The sequence below is a fragment of the Telmatherina bonti genome (assembly GCF_933228915.1).
Source record: "Telmatherina bonti genome assembly, chromosome: 4".
NCBI lineage: Eukaryota > Metazoa > Chordata > Actinopteri > Atheriniformes > Telmatherinidae > Telmatherina > Telmatherina bonti.
This window is the reverse complement of record NC_136622.1, coordinates 35,439,223-35,456,741: the sequence shown is the minus strand read 5'-3', so window position 1 is coordinate 35,456,741 and position 17,519 is coordinate 35,439,223. Positions and strand designations below refer to the sequence as shown.

At 41.4% G+C, this 17,519-nt stretch overlaps 1 protein-coding gene across 1 annotated transcript in view; it reads right to left on the bottom strand.

Annotated features, from left to right (window-relative positions):
- Nucleotides 1–17,519, bottom strand: part of LOC306754576 (nucleolar protein 4-like) — a gene marked incomplete at both ends in the record, with an annotated part of 168,178 nt that overhangs the window by 118,684 nt on the left and 31,975 nt on the right. The window contains 3 exons of the mRNA XM_079238594.1: nucleotides 90–193; nucleotides 6,621–6,732; nucleotides 8,605–8,757. Of these exons, the coding sequence (XP_079094720.1) occupies nucleotides 90–193; nucleotides 6,621–6,732; nucleotides 8,605–8,757 (369 nt within the window). The remainder of the gene's footprint in view (nucleotides 1–89; nucleotides 194–6,620; nucleotides 6,733–8,604; nucleotides 8,758–17,519) is intronic.

The following is a 17,519-nucleotide window of genomic DNA, read 5'->3' as shown; positions in this document are numbered from 1 at the left end:
AGGGTTAAACAGAGGTTGACACAGGATTTTCTGCAGCTTGCGGCCAACTCTCAGACAGCTTCCCGTGGAGCAGAGACGATCTAGCATACCTTGTTGACCAGAAACTGCAGCTTCATCTGTTTCATGTAGGTCGTGGTGAGAGGCAGGTTGTAGTCTATCACGTCTGACACCAGAGAACACGGCCTGTCGTTTTCTGAGGAAGAAGAAGAGAAAATATAATTCCAACATTTGTTTTATGTCATTGCAACTTGGAAAATAATTGTTGATTCACGGTGATGTGAATAGAAAGTGCACCATCAGTATTTACATGTCAGGACAACGTCCATCTGGTTCTGATCAGATCTGAGAACTTAGTAAATAAACATATAACATCATGACATCATTTCATCTGATGACGAACCCAAAATGCAGAAGCAGCGGTGATTTGATAACCTGGAGAGCCACATTTACTTTAATTTGTAATATCTGAAGTAGTTTTCTTTGTGCTGTCAGCTTGTTGTACAGAGATTAACGTTTCCAGGGTTGAACTACGAGATTTTTCTACTTTCTGGTGGAAAGTGGTGAAATGCTGTGAAAGTGTGAACTGTAGATGCTGGCTGGCAGCAGGAAGTTGTCTTTGCCGCGTGTTGAAATGTCGTCGTGTTTGCTTAGACGGTGAAACTTGCTGGGACATCCACTCCTCTGAAGCCTGTCTGGAATCTTATCAGCTTGTGAATGATCTCAGGATAAGTCTGGAAATGAACTTACAGCCCCTCCCAGACATGAGCAACATCACTGCTCATGTCTTTCCTCAGACTGGTTAGCTTATTTTAACCTGCTAAAATGTAAAAACTAGATTTTTGTGTCCTTTTTTACCCGTTATTGTTTCTCATTTCTGGACAGTTGGAGTTTATTTCTCATGAAATCAACTGTTATGTCTGCACGTCAACACCAGAGGGCACTGCAGAGCTGGAAGTAGACACTGGGACCAATGTGAAGGGGGTTGTTCTGCACCTGAATAAGAGATATTACACATTTAATCCCCTTTGTCTTTTACTTGTCCACAACAAATTATTTTAAATGCCGGGAAAAAGCACTTAACCATCCCTCCTCCCACCCCCGCCATTCCCTTATGTTCTGTTAGCTGTTTATTTACTGACACCATGAAGAAAAGATGTCCAACATTGATCCCTAAAAGCTGTAATCCTACAAGGTTTAGATGTTTTCTTGCTCCAACTCACCTGATTTAAATAAAAGGAATCTTATTTATGGTGAGTTGAAGCAAGAAACATCTAACAGAACTGGACCTGGACATACCAGGATTTGTCAATTATCTGAAGGATCTGGCGACTGAACATGGAGCAGTGAGGTGTTCAGGGGCTCCCAGGAAATAAAACATAAAGAACATGAAAATAAATACATAAATATCTTTAAATGAAAGCAAATAAATAAATACAATAAAATTGGTTGAATAAGAATAAGTCGTATAAACAGAAGCCAGAAGTAGAATGGTAAAAACATTATCCTTTTGCGTCACTTTATGGTAAAAACTGCTCAGTAACTTGTACACAATATTATGCCTGGCAATTACCCCCGGTGGAAATGTTTAGCACTACAATAATAAACAACATATGTAAAAAATAAATACAAAAAGAAAATAAGAAAAAGAAAAGAAAAACTTTAAAGAAAATTTTGAATTTTCTCCACAGTTTGTTTTTGGTTGATTATTTAACATTTATTTATTGATAGAGGAATAAACCCTTGAGATGCACCATCTCGTTTTCCTCTGAATAAAAGTAACAACACAAAACAAAAGCAGCAGCGTCTACAAAAAAAAAAGAAAAGAAAAGAAAGAAATTTACAAACAGGAAAAAAAAGAATAAGTAAATAGATAAATAACAAAATAAAAATGAATAACATATGTATTTATGTTATTTATCATATATAATACATGTAATAGTCATCATCAATCATACATCCATACAAACACACACACACAAACCACTCTCATAACTCCACCCTCTGACCGACGCTCAAAACCTCTACAAACTAAATGCATAGCGACAAAACGCAAGGATGTGATGCTGATGGCCACTCCGGAACCAAAACAGGGAGAGAGAGAGGGAAGAGATGGGAAGAAATGTGAAAAGACGGGCCAAAGATGAGCAGGGGATCCACAGCTAAGCCCCCCTGCCCATTATCAGCGGGGTAACCAAAACCATCCCCACACAGATTTAAAGGTTTAAACGATTCCTTTCCCCTGAGGAATAAAGTAAATAAAAATAAAATATTGTTTGTAAAACCAACCATCTTTTTTTCTACATTGTTTTATTGTATAACATAATTAAAAATATGTAAGCAGTGTTTTGGTTTTGACATTAAAAAGAATTGAAAGGAGTTCTTTTAGGGGTTTCCAGAAACCCATGATTCCTGAACTGCACAGCAAGTGCATCTAACTTTAATATTTGAATGGAATTTTTGCAATTTATTTCTGCTTTTTACTACTTTTTCGTGCTTTCTTTACACCATCATTAATGTTTTTAATGTTTCTATACAAAATTTAACATGTTTAATATACAATCTATACAAATTTTCTTTTACATGAAAAGTGAAAAACAAGAAAACTTGCATGTCTAAATGTAACAGTGATGCTGCGAGTGAAATGTATTGACTGGCCAACACACACCAACCAGTGCCTTATCTTGGCCACCCCATTAAAAAGTCATGGTTACGGCCCTGTAGGGATGATTTAGTCAACAATGACAATACTAATGATAATGGCAAGTTATTATTTTTTTAATTACCTGCTTTTATATACATATATTCTTTAAACAAAAAAGAACCCCACCACACACACACACACACACACACACACACACACACACACACACACACACACACACACACACACACACACACACACGCACACACAGCCTGTATCAGTTAAACAAGGCCCCGTCCACACTGATTAATTGCATTTAATATTTCACAACTGAACTTTAGTGAAATACTCTGAGCATAGCGATAAAGGGGGGTGAGGTCATGTGCATGTGTTTGTGCACATGTGTGTGTGTGTGTCGGGGAGAGACTGAACCCCCACAGTGTCGAAAGGCAATTAACTGCTCCCTCTCTCCGAGCGGCACAGCACACACCGTTTCCTGCCATAATGACTGCATGTGTGTGTGTGTGTGTGTGTGTGTGTGTGTGTGTGTGTGTGTGTGTTTTTGCACATATTATTAAATATTCTAATTAAATAATTTATCTTGCTTCATTTTATTACTTTTCAAACAGATATTGTCCGTCAAATGGAGCAAATACTCGTTGCGTTTATGTTTCCCAGCAGGTTTTATCACACACATCTTTTCAGATCTTCTCCTCTTCATCCTCCTCTCTCCATCTTTTCCTTCCAAATTTAAGATTTCTCCCCCCAGCCCCAAAGCAGCACCTCCTCCCCCCTCCTTTCTCCCCAGACTGTCTGTTTTCTGAACCACTGTCTTTGTTAACAGCCATTAATTAGGCTAATTAAAGAGAGAGGGAGGGAGAGAGACGGGACACAGCAATAATTCCTTTATCTAATGAGGGATGAGAAAAAAGAAAATGGGAGGAGGGACAGAAAGACAAGGTGACACAGGAGGAGAAGGGGTGAAGGAGTATACTGATGGGACAGAATGGGGGAGAAAGACTGAAGGACGGTGGGCGAGACGCTCAAAGGGACAAAAGAAAAAAGGAAAGAAACCAGCAGGGAGGATGTGGAAGGACGGGCGAAGAGCAGGAATTACAGATGCAACGTAGAACAGGGTGCCCAAGTCTGGTCTTACAGGTCTGCAACGTTTATGTGCATCCCTTAAAACAACCCCATCCAGGGATGCATTTAAAGACTGCAGGATAGTCCGGCTCCCGGTCCGACGGAGGAACCGGACACGAAGGCAATGAGCCGAATGACTGAAGTGTTTGTTTCCAGACTGTTCACGTCGACGATGATTAGTCCAAGTTTTCTTTGTTAATTACAGACAATTACAGACAGACAAGTCTGTACGATGTGTACAATGTGAAAAAAAACATATTGAAATGGTCTCATCAAGCCATATTTTACTCTCTACAGAACAGGAACTACATGTCAGATGCTAAACGAAAACATTTGATCATTTCATTGCAAATATGAGCTGATTGTGAATCAGATGCAGCAACACACCTGTTAAGTTTGGAACAGAAGCAACAAAAGGCTGGAAAAGTAACTGGAACAAAAAAAAAAAAACAACTGGAGGAGCATGAGTTTACCTGGCGACAGGTAACATGACTGGAGCAGTTCAGAGGCGGAGCCTCTCCGATGGAAAGATGGGATTAGTCTAGAAAAAGTGGGTCTGGAATAATTTCAGAAAAATCTTCCTCAACATCAAATTGTGAAGCTTTTAAAATTAAAATATCAAACGAGTGAGAGAAAAAGAAGGAATCTCTGTGCGTATATGTCCTCCCAGATGAACATAACAGGAGCAGAAAGCAAAGCTAAATACTCTGAAGCATCGAGGATGTCTTTTAATATAAACCTGATGTGAGGGAGGCAAAGAATTACAGTATGGATTTTATTTACTTCTTTATATGCCATAAAAACATGGCATTAGAAACATGTTTCTCTTCAGTTTATGTATATATATATATATATATATATATATATATATATATATATATATATATATATATATATATACACACACACACACACACACATACACACACACACACACACACAGACATGCATATACTTATAGATGTATATATAAACTGCTCAAAAAAAAATAAAGGGAACACTAAAGTAACATGATGTAGATCTGAATGAATGAAATATTTTTATTAAATACTTTGTTCTTTCCATAGTTGAATGTGCTGACAACAGAATCACACAAAAATGATCAATGAAAATCAAATGTACCAACCCATGGAGGTCTGGATTTGGAGTTCTACTCCAAATGAAAGTGGAAAAACACACTACAGGCTGATCCAACTTTGATGTAATGTCCTTTAAACAAGTCAAAATGAGGCTCAGTAGTGTGTGTGGCCTCCGTGTGCCTGTATGACCTCCCTACAACGCCTGGGCATGCTCCTGATAAGGCAGTGGATGTTCTCCTGAGGGATCTCCTCCCAGACCAGGACTAAAGCATCCGCCAACTCCTGGACAGTCTGTGGTGCAACTTGGCGTTGGTGGATGGAGCGAGACATGATGTCCCAGATGTGCTCAGCTGGATTCAGGTCTGGGGAACGGGCGGGCCAGTCCATAACATCAATGCCTTCATGTTGCAGGAACTGCTGACACACTCCAGCCACATGAGGTCTAGCATTGTCTTGCATTAGGAGGAACCCAGGACCAACCGCACCAGCATATGGTCTCACAAGGGGTCTGAGGATCTCATCTCGGTACCTAATGGCAGTCAGGCTACCTCTGGCGAGCACATGGAGGGCTGTGCGGCCCTCCAAAGAAATGCCCCCCCACACCATTACTGACCCACTGCCAAACTGGTCATGCTGGAGGATGTTGTTCTCCACGGTGTCTCCAGACTCTGTCATGTCTGTCACATGTGCTCAGTGTGAACCTGCTTTAATCTGTGAAGAGCTCAGGGCGCCAGCGGCGAATGTGATAATCTTGGTGTTCTCTGGCAAATGCCAAACGTCCTGCACGGTGTTGGGCTGGAAGCACAACCCCCACCTGTGGACTTCAGCCCCTCATACCACCCTCATGGAGTCTGTTTCTGACTGTTTGAGCAGACACATGCACATTTGTGGCCTGCTGGAGTTCATTCTGCAGGGCTCTGGCAGTGCTCCTCCTGTTCCTCCTTGCACAAAGAAGGAGGTAGCGGTCCTGCTGCTGGGTTGTTGCCCTCCCACGGCCTCCTCCACGTCTCCTGATGTACTGGCCTGTCTCCTGGTAGCGCCTCCATGCTCTGGACACTACGCTGACAGACACAGCAAACCTTCTTGCCACAACTCGCATTGATGTGCCATCCTGGATGAGCTGCACTACCTGAGCCACTTGTGTGGGTTGTAGACTCCGTCTCATGCTACCACTAGAGTGAAAGCACCGCCAGCATTCAGACCAAAACATCAGCCAGAAAGCATCGGAACTGAGAAGTGGTCTGTGGTCTCCACCTGCAGAACCACTCCTTTATTGGGTGTGTCTTGCCAGTTGCCTTTAATTTCCACCTGTTGTCTATTCCATTTGCACAACAGCATGTGGAACTGATTGTCAATCAGTGTTGCTTCCTAAGTGGACAGTTCCATTTCACAGAAGTCTGGTTGACTTGGAGTTACATTGTGTTGTTTAGGTGTTCCTTTACTTTTTTAGCAGTGTACATACAAACACACATCTGGGGTGATCAATAAAGTTGTTTTAGGTTTAATTTTCATTTAATTTTATTTAATTGGTTTTATGATAATTAATTATTATCACAATAATTTATTACTATCACTTTATTTGTTGAATATAACAAACAGAAAGAAAAAAGTCATTTTCCTTTAGTTGGATCATTATTGTGCACATATTAAAATATTTTGAATCTCCCTGTTAGTGTCTGAAATATTCATAAGATTTATTAACATCAGCTGAGCTGAAACAGCGACATGAGGACACGTTCTGCTGTGTTGTGTTGTACCTTTGGATTCCTGTCCTGTGGTACTGATGTGCATCCTCTTCTGGCATTCTCCACAGCTCATCAGGAAACGAGTCACCGCCTCTCTGGGCAGGAAGGCGTACGTCTCCGCTATCTGAAACATAGACGTCGACAAACATAAGAGAAAAGGCCTTTCGGGTGGGATGATGATCACAAGGTGCATAAACCCTTATAACTCCACCAGATCACTGACACTTCAAAGCATTTTTGCTTATATTGACGACAGTTTCTCAGGAGCTGCAGTCTAACTCTGTGGGGATGTCTGACCCTTTAGGCAATCTATAGAAGTTTTCCGGGCATTTATATCTTGTCCAAGAGCCTTCCAGTCCAGCTACATAATGTAATGTTTTACATGGTAAAACCACAATTATCCATACAACGCCATTATTTATCATATTTTCATCATAAAAATAAAATAGCTACCCCTACTCTGTTGGGCTGGGCGAATAATCGGATTTTAATCTCAACTACGATCTGGGTTTTCATCGATCATAAAAATAAAAGGGTGCGATTATTTTTCTCTCTGCAGTTTCCTCTCCTGCTGTCTTCAGCTGCTAATCAAGCGTCTCTGGCGTTGCAGCACTGTGCTGTAAACTCCTCCCACAGCCGCTTTGCTTTCATTCAGACACTGTTGCCAACTTGGAGACTTTCTCACTAAATCTGGAGACTTTTTTGTTAAAAGCGACAAATCTAGCAGCTTTTACTGGAGTTATTAGAGACTTTTCTGGTGTTTTGGCGACTGACTTGAAGGCACATATTGTTCTGCAGTTACTGTAAGGAAGGAGCAGCGGGAGCCTCTCCCGTCCTAAAGCACTCCCAGGCGGCCAGTCTCAGTCGGCTCCGGCTGCAGGTCAATGTAGAATAACTGCAGTAGGTTGTGGAAGTTCACCTAAACATAGTTTATACCATTGTCAGTGACAACTGGCTGCATTATTTTCGTATAAACGCACCATGGTATAAGTGGATTAAACAACTCAGAACCGTGCATTAGACGGTTATAATGCACAACGCCGAGTCAGGAACACCACGACACGCAGCATTGTTTAATCCTTACTGATATTTATCTATTCAGTTTACATCAGTATTTGCACTTTGTCAAGACAAAGCTTCATGTTATTTGTTTTTTTCTAAAATTTGTGGAATCCTAAAGACATTGTTTAAAAGCCACGGTTTAATTTTAACTATAGTCATGTTAAAGATAACGGATAATCGTGTTAAATAATCGAAGTATCAATTTCGGTCAAAATAATTGTGATTACCATTTTTGCCATAATCGAGCAGCCCTACTACTCTGTATCTAGCAGACCTTTAGTTTGACCAGAAATCATGATGAAGACACTTCCTGTCTAATTTTTCACCAATCAGAAAGCTTAAACTGACGGTAATGTCCAATCAGGGGCAGCCAAGATCAACAACTGAGCAGAAAATTAGAAAAATAATGGACCTCTATGGCCAAATAAATGTTTTGGATGCACAGTGGCACCAAAATGCAGCTGAGTTGGAGCTTGATTTGTAAGGATAGCAGGTAAATAGTAAAACTGGGCATCTCCTGCTTCAAGAATTGTAAGTTCAAAGTCTGAATTAACAGTGTAAAAGTATAAAAGGCCCAAAAAGAATCAGAATAATTGGGTGAAATGAGTTTCAGCCTTGTTGTACTCCCAAATTTTACTGCATCTGGTGGGGGGGGCTGTGATACCACTTCACTACCAGAAGAGGGCGATGTCATACGCAAACTGGAACTGAACTGGTTATTTTGACACTTATTGAAAACACTCATCTGTCTGACCAAACAGATTAATAACATAAACAAATAATAAACAGATTAAGAAAATGAGAAATAGTCACGTTTGACATGTTTTCTTAACAAGTAACTAGTGAACATGTTATTTAGCAGAAGCAAAAAAACAGGTTAAGCAGCAGACATCAGAGGCCAATAAAGACAGTCTACACCCCATACTATACTCACAGCTTTGTAAGTCTTCTTCTGGCCGGCGTGTTTTGGTGTTTTTCCTGGATCTGTGCCAATCTCAACATGCATGGCATAAATGATGTCAAAGAAGTCCTCTACCACTGCAACACGTTTCAGGGACAACTCACTGCCCGATACTCCATCCACACACTGAAAAGTAAAATCAGAAAAAACTTGCATTAATTTAAATTTACAGACAGACAGGAAACTTGGCCATAATATCACATGCAAACCATCCCCAGCATAGAAGCAGGAAAAGAAACAAACACAGATTTTTGGTCTTGAAAGTCCAGAATAAACTGTTTAAAGGCATGTGAATCATATTTATTACACGCCATTTCTGAGACCTATTGTGTCACCTAAAGTTATAGTATAGTATATAGTATGATATGAGTGAAGTGGTTCCTCATCCTGATAGTAGTCTGTACAATTTGTAATCATGAACAATAAAAAATATAGTTAGAGCTCCCCTCCTCCCCCTCCCGCAGCGCATACCTGATAGCCACACCCTGCATATAAACAGTGTGTTAGGATCAAAATACAAAGTAGTGAAGAAGAAACTCTGAAGGCAAACATGGCTGAGAAAATGCAGGAAGGATTTCCTGACCCGGCTTGGTTTATTTGCCTCCTCCTTCTAAACACCCGAGAAAGAGAAAATCGTTGGTGGAAAAAGCTGCGATTAAAAAAAGCCTTGGATCATGCAAGGAGCAAAACCAGAGGGGGAGGAGCCAAGACAGGGTGCCGCTTTCACATCCGGCTAGCTCCTCCACATTACCTAGCCCAGCTTTAATGGTAAAATCACAGTGCTGTCACGTTTTTGTTCATTTTGCCCCAAAAGGGCGGAGCTTGACACACTGGGGATTGGGGATTGTCAGATCAGTAGGACTGGGACCCTTAAAAAAAGGTTTAGCCAGTGGAAACAAATAAAAAGTGTACCAATCCCCATACTCATATTTACCTGAACTGGCTACTGCTGTCTTATGGACTTTTTCAGAGCTGGGATACACTTACTGTGTACACTTGCATACACAGCTGAAGCCACAAAGCTCATTTCTGGAGGTCACTGCTTGGGGCCAGTACACTACATCAGGACTCTGAACTCATCAAAAGGTCAATTTGCCAGTAACATATTTCAGTGGCATTTCCGTAAAACCTTAACAAATCAGTTGTTACCTGTTAGGGGTGAATGTTTGTAACTGTGCAGAGGGGAGATAAAATGTTGAAAATGGCAGTAGCTAACAAGGTCCGAGAGGCGCTTTTCAAAACTTGCCGCCATTTTGTTTCCTTGCATCTCATGTTTATGCTTTTGTTCACGCAGAAGTGCCTCTCTCTGGTGTTCAAGTCAAAATTGCACCTCGCACACATGAGACATTACCTCCCGTCAACATGTACAGCCTATGTGCTAAACGTTTGCTGAGAACGCGTGGTTGGACGTGTTGATAGCAGCGAGTGTATCCCAGGCCTTAGGCAGACCTGTAAGGACAGCGTTAGTGGAGAAGTCCAACCCTAACCTTTTGTTGGTGGTTTTAATGTTGTTTCAAGCTGACTTTCAATCTTTCTTCTTCAGCTCCAAAAAAGCTGTTATTACTGTTTTGTCTTTATTTAAAGGAAGTAAATTCAATATTTATTTGATTAATGCCTGTAATCAGCGTTTGTACTGAACTGTAGTCTCCTGGTGAGCTATAAGGGGATGGCTGTGATGTGCACGTGGATCGGTGGAGGGAATTTCGCATGGTGACATGTCATCATTACTATGAAGTGATGTTCCCACAGCAACCTTCACCAGATATGAAGCTTCTAATGAAAAGTCAATGAACTAAAGCCTTCACACACACACAGGAATGGGACACTATCTCTTGACCCATTACCTCTCTCTCTGTCATTACCACCACCCCCTCCACCCCCCTTCATCTCAAAGTGCAGGTAATAAGCATTGCCATGGCAACCATTTGCAGCTGAACACAGAGGAGATGTTTCTAATGTCCACCCTTTCAACTTCTTCCACCCATCCCCATTATTATTACAAGTGCAGAAGAGAGAGGAGCAGGTGGAAGGAGGGTAAGAAAGACAGAATGATGGCAGGGCTGTTGCTTGGATGCCAAGGAAAGACAAGAGGCAATGGAGGGAATATTGTGGGTGATGTGAAGGCCAGGTTTATGGAGATAGTACTGAGGGGTAAAATGCCCTTCTGAAATAATCATGCTGCAGACAAACTATATATAATTTAAAATATAATATCTTATTTACATGTATGGTGTGCAGTTACTATACGTTCTTATATTCAAACCCTCTGAAAGACAGGTTTCCTCACCTGCAATGAGTCACCAAACCGCATTTCTACAATGGAACAAATAGCTCTGTAGATCTTTACATAAGCCACATGGCCATTACCCACAAAACTATGCAAAACCTGAATAGCACAATAAAAAAACGCCTCAATTTCTAAAAACATCTTAAATATCTTAAACTGAAAAATACCACCGCAAATCACGAGGCAGTGCTGAGTTGTATAGCTGACACCCAACCCTCAAAATCAACTAACCAGAGAGACGAGAAGGAAGTCTAGTACAGCAAATAACTTGTATTATAGCTACCAATTGGTGTCAAAACATGGAAGGGAACTCTGGACTCAACACTGCCCTCTAGAGGATGAACTGACCTACAACTGTGCAACATAAAAGATGCATGGAAGTAAGCCGGTGCTGATGCATGACAATGTTTGAAACGGACATCTCCATGTACGTAAGAAAGTAGGAATGGCCTTTACATGTCACTGGATGTAATGTAGGGGGTCCTGCGACCAGTTAGTTTCAAGTTAAGATGGATGGAGGAGGAGATGGAAATCTTTCTACAAAGAGAAAAATGTAACCGCTGTCGTCTTACTATAGAAATGCAAACTTTTTTTTTTTTTTATTTCCAACTACCTCAAAGTGGAGCTTTGTGAGAGATTTTACAAGACCACATTAAGCAGCTAGCATGTGAAATACTGCTGCAACATCATGCGGTGTCTTGGAGTAAAAGGTTGTATAGTGCAGTTTCTCAGCCTCAGGATGCGGACCTCACTGGTCAGTGAGTCCAGAACACAAAGTTCAAATGTATCTTTGACAGTCCACCACAATATACTGAGCTGTCTCCATTTATGTCTCTAAAAATGTCCACTATCGTTGTCTCGTCCAGTGTTGTCATCTTTGCTAATGTCTGAAACTGACATCAGAATTAGGTAGTGAACTCTACAATGCCCCCCAATGGATGTATTGCGTAATAATCATGCTAATGTAAAGAATTAAGGGAAATATGAAGGCAGGGATGAATTAAATGAACACACCTATATCCATGTGAAGCTATCCATTTAGCTCTGCTGTTATAGGCTGAGAAGGCTGGAGTCCCATGATGCACTGGGCTCCTCTCACATCTCTTTACTCTCCATGTAGAAATATGTCACATTGTTGTTTCTATTAGCTTCTGTTTATCTTTTGGTTTCTCAACATAGATCCCTGTTATGTTGTTTGTTGACCCCTCTTTACTGTCTTCTTTACCACCAGCTGGTGCTGCACTTACTTAACAGAGAACAACAACAACAAACACATCAATAACAACAAATCACAACAGTCTAAACCTTATTCACCCCAACTGAAATGTAAGGACTAAATCAGGTCATTGAGGGTCGGGGTCCTGCAGGTTTTAGAGGTTTCCCTACTCCAACACACCTGACTTGAATTAATGGGTAATTAAGATGCAGAAATTGACAACGAGCTGAGAACCATTTCATTGGAATCAGATATGTTGTAGCAGGGAAACCTTCTGCAGAACAGAGTCATGAGGTCTGGAGTTGGTAAACCCTGAACTAGTGGAATCAGGTGTCGTTCTTCTTCTGTACCTCACAGTTCCCGAGGCCACTGGGTTTGTAGAGTCTTACAATAGTTTTGTCATCATGTTCATTTAGGTTGGATGTGGGAAAACGTTTTATTTTGCAGTAATCTTAGTCAGTTTGTTCCATCTTTTCATCAGAGATACCGTATTTTCCAGGCTATTAGCCGCTACTTTTTTCATATGTTTTGAACCATGCGGCTTATGAAAAGGTGCGGCTATTCTGTGTTTTTTTTTCTTCCACCGCTAGGGGCGCGCTAACCGGAATTAGAATCAAAACTAAAGAAAAATAAAGCAAAGAAGCATACGTTACTTTTTTCTTTAGCTAGTAGATAGAACACGGACGAAGAATTACCAACTATTAATTATTTTCGAATTCTTGCCCCTTCATTATGGAACCCACACGAAGAAGTTCGTATGATGCAAGTTTTAAGTTGAAGGCCATTGATATTGCTATCGAGAAGGAAACCGCGCGGCTGCACGCAAGCTTAGCATCAATGAATGTATGGTGAGACGCTGGAGGAGACAGAGGGAAGAGCTCATGAAATGCAAAAAGTCAAGGAAATCTTTCAGAGGACAAAAAAGCAGGTGGCCTGAACTTGAAAATGTCCTGGAGGACTGGGTGAACATACAGAGAGCCGGTGGCAGAGGTGTATCTACAGTTCAGATCCGACTTAAAGCTAAAACAATAGCGCGCGAAATGAATATTGAAGATTTCAAAGCGGGGCCGTCATGGTGTTTCAGATTCATGAGACGTAAAAACCTGTCCATCAGGGCACGGACCACTCTCTGCCAGCAACTCCCCCCTGACTATCAGGAAAAGATGAAAAACTTCTGCACATTCGTTGAAAGTAAGATACAAGAGCACTCCATTGGACCAGACGAGATAATAAACATGGATGAAGTACCTCTGACATTTGATCTGCCTCTGACCAGGACGGTTAACAAGGCTGGTGCATCCTCCGTGTTGTTGAAAACAACAGGTCACGAGAGGACGCACTTCACCTGCGTGCTGGCATGCACGGCATCCGGACAAAAACTTCCACCTATGGTGATTTTTAAGCGCCTAACTATGCCTAAAGAACAACTACCGAGAGGCGTAGTGGTCAAAGTTAATGCCAAAGGGTGGATGATGGAAGGAATAATGAAGGAATGGTTAAGAGAGTGCTACAGCAAGCGCCTCGGAGGATTTTTTTCACCAGAAAAAAGCACTGCTTGTTTTGGACAGCATGAGAGCCCACGTCACAGATTCTGTAAAAGAGGCGATCAAGAAAACAAACTCAATTCCAACTGTGATTCCTGGAGGTACAACAAAGTATTTGCAGCCACTTGACCTCAGTGTGAACCGGGCATTTAAAGCAGCACTCCGGGTCGAGTGGGAGACTTGGATGACGAGCGGGGATAAGTCATTCACAAAAACCGGCCGCATGCGAAAAGCGTCCTTTTCGGATGTCTGTCAGTGGATCCTAACAGCGTGGAGTGCTGTGAAAGAATCCACCATCACCAACGGGTTCAGAAAGGCAGGACTGCTACGTGAGAGCGCTGCACCTTCAGAGCGAACTTCACCGGAGGAAGATAGTGACACTGAGAGCGAGGCAGACGGGGACAGATGTGACGAAGCGCTGATGAGATTGTTCAACTCCGACACTGAAGAAGACGACTTTATGGGTTTCAGCGAAGATGATTAAAGTGACGCAGGAGAAATTAAGTTAAGTAAATACTGATTATGTTCTATTGGTTCTGTTCCGTTTTAACCAGCAAAGTTGCTGCCGTATTAGAAGGCACTGTTATGAATTCTGCGGCCTGTACTAAGGTGCGGCCTATGTATTTTTTTATTATCGTTTTTTTTTAAATAGAGCAGGTGCGGCTTTTATAGGGAAGCGACTAATAGCCCGGAAAATACGGTAATGTTGACAAAACAGATGGAACACTACAGTAAATGCGCCGCATTTCCTGTTTTCCGTACGTACTCCACCTGAAGTTATCGTTGCTACGGAAAGTTTTATAAATGAGGCCACAAGTCTTTTCTGGTGCATCTCGGGTTTTAAAGTTGGGCTTTGAATGATGCTTCTGTTTGAAGCAAACTATTCAACTCAATTAACCCAGTAAGGCCAATTACATCACTATAAGTAAAAAATGATCCATATAACATGCAGGTGTAGCCTTAAATTCTAGGGCTGGTACGATATGCTTTTCTCATTTATGATTTTTTTTGGGTGCCGAATTAAATTTAAATTGCGATTCCTAAGTATTGTCGATTTTCAGCTGCTTTTAAAACAGTAGATCATGTGAAAAAGTGGCATGATGACCAACTTCACAGACTATATCACCAGCCAGATTTCCCAAATAAAAAAATCAACTGTGTGTCAGTTTTTAAGATTTATTTAGCAGCGATATATCTGAGGCTGCTGTTCACACTCTGGTTTCAGAAGCTTGAGCTGCATATAAAAGTGCTGGTTTGAGTGTCTGTTGTCTTGCTGCTGCGCTATGTTTAGCTGTTAGCGCTACATTTAAATCAGGATGGCGTCTTGCTAGGTGGGCAGTTACGTTAGTTGTGTTATCACAGCACGCCACATGTGCATTACAGAGTTTACAAACAGCTTTCCACATGTCCCACTCTGATTTTCCCTTCAAAGCAAAACATCCTAAATGTGTCCACACTTCTGACGTAAAATGTGATGGAGGAGGATTTATCTCTGCACATTTCTGCAGGTCGTCGCCGTTCTCCGTCTTCTGTTTACATTCCTAGACAGTGGAAGAAAAACATTTCGCCCCCTGCTGGAGAATAGCCGTAACTATTGCTCCATCTGACATCTAAAAAACATTGATTTAAAAATTATACAACAAAAAAATTCAGATTTTTATGACATTTGATTAGTTTTTTTTCTCCCTCCCCGATTAAATTCCCATATATAACTAGCATAAATAAGTAGCACAAGATTAATATATTGTGACTACAAGTCACAGTAATTTCAGTCACTACGACACTGAACCTCAAACGTGACAGTTTCTTTTTTTTTCTGATATCTATTTACAGCATGCCAGGCCAGCAGTGCCCTGCTCCATCTCCCTGCCACATCAGGACCTGGCCACAATACAACACAGCTCCCGGAAAAGTCCCCCACACACACCAACACACACACACACACACACACACACACACACACACACAATGAAGAATTGAGGCGCAAGAGACTGAAAGGGAGGACATATTTGTCCTCCTCTGTCAATTCCCAAGTTCATTTTCCTTTAAACTAAAACCAAATGTGACACAAAACAACAGAGTAAAACACACAAACACACACACATAAACACACTGCTGTTTTCTCCCATCAATTAAAAAATATATCAAAAGAACTATTTTCCATACACGCTTCATGAAACCACCTTACATTTATCTTTCCAAAGATAAAATGATGACATAAAGTCTGGAGGTTTGAGTTTTTGGAACCAACAGGGGACGCATGTGTGACATGGATTTTATGCAACAAGAGCAATAAAAACACACACATTTACGTATAAAAAAAAAAATCACATTTTTGAAGCAGAGAAAACTCCAAATTCGGGTTTAAAAAAGACACAAAAACAGAGAAATAATGTACAAACGTACAAAGACAGACATACACAGGACTGCCCCCACTTCTCTTTGCAGTTGCAGGGCATATCACTGGCCTGGGACTCTAGTTTATGTGACAGCACACACACACACACACACACACACACATATAGCTATGTAGGCCATTGGTTGGGGATAGGTGTGTAGTGTGTGTGTTTGTGTGTGATTGAGTTGAGGGGACACCTTAAGGCAGGACATTACAGAACAACATGCACTGGAAATGTGTGCACAAATCCTGACCCCCCCGGACTTCCTACTGGCCGCAAAAAGGGGTCAAAGTCAGAAAGGGGAGAGGTGGTCATCTGCAGAACACACTTGAGTAGAAACACACATACTGGACTACGCAAACATGTCCTGTGTCATCAGGACAGACGTCTGTCCTGTTGAGCGTTCATAGAAAACACCTTTATTTTCAGGCTTTTTTCTGAGCTCAAACCAGTGAAAGGTGCGGCTTCTCCTGGGAGTTATAAACAGGGTGTCAGTGTTCAAGTTGTTTATTTGTCACATGCACACACAAGAGGGCAGTGAAATGCAGCTGGACATGCTACTGAGGCTCTGCAATCAGCCAATAAAATAACGGAAATTAAAAAAAAAAAAAAAAAAGGATATTGAATATAAATATAGAAACAAGACATTGCATGGTTGTGCAGTAATGTGCTTTACTTTGAACAGACTGCTAATCTAAGCAACATTTCTAACCTGTGGAGGGGAAACGTCAGCTAAATTTAAAAAAAAACTTTCACCAGTTTGATGTAGGGCTGGGCGATATATCGAATATACTCGAGATATCGCGGCTAGTCCTCCGCGATATAGAAAATGTCTATATTCGTCATATTCGAGTATCCTGTTGTCACGCTGTTGTTTTTAGCTGTGGGCGGGGTTTCCTCCCTCCTCCTCGACTCTGCACCGCTTTGCACGGAGAGTTAAAGCAAGCGCACCTCGTTACGTACATAACGTGAGCTACGTGCTACGTCATGAGAGGCAGCGTGGAGCCACTGTTGCCAACTTGGTGACTTTCTCGCTAAATCTGGTGACTTTTTTTTGTGAAAAGCGACAAATCTAGCGACTTTTACTGGAGTTATTGGAGACTTTCCTGGTGTTTTGGCGACTGACTTTAAAGCGCATATTGTAAAGTTATTGCCAGAACGAGAGTCTCTCCCCGTCCTAAAGCACTCAGTCGCTCCGGCTGCAGCTGCAGCCAGTCAGAGGAGCAGAGAGGACACCTGCACGACTCCACCTACAGTCACAATGAACAGCCAAATCCGCCACTGATCCCGCTCTGGAATACAGAGTGGGACGTAAATTACAAAGTTTTTCACGTCACGCAAAAATAATTAATTCTATTTGATAACATTCACAGTCTCTGTCACTTACTCACCTCATCCACTGTGTGTGACACAAGCATATTTATCTAGCTCCTCATGTCTCT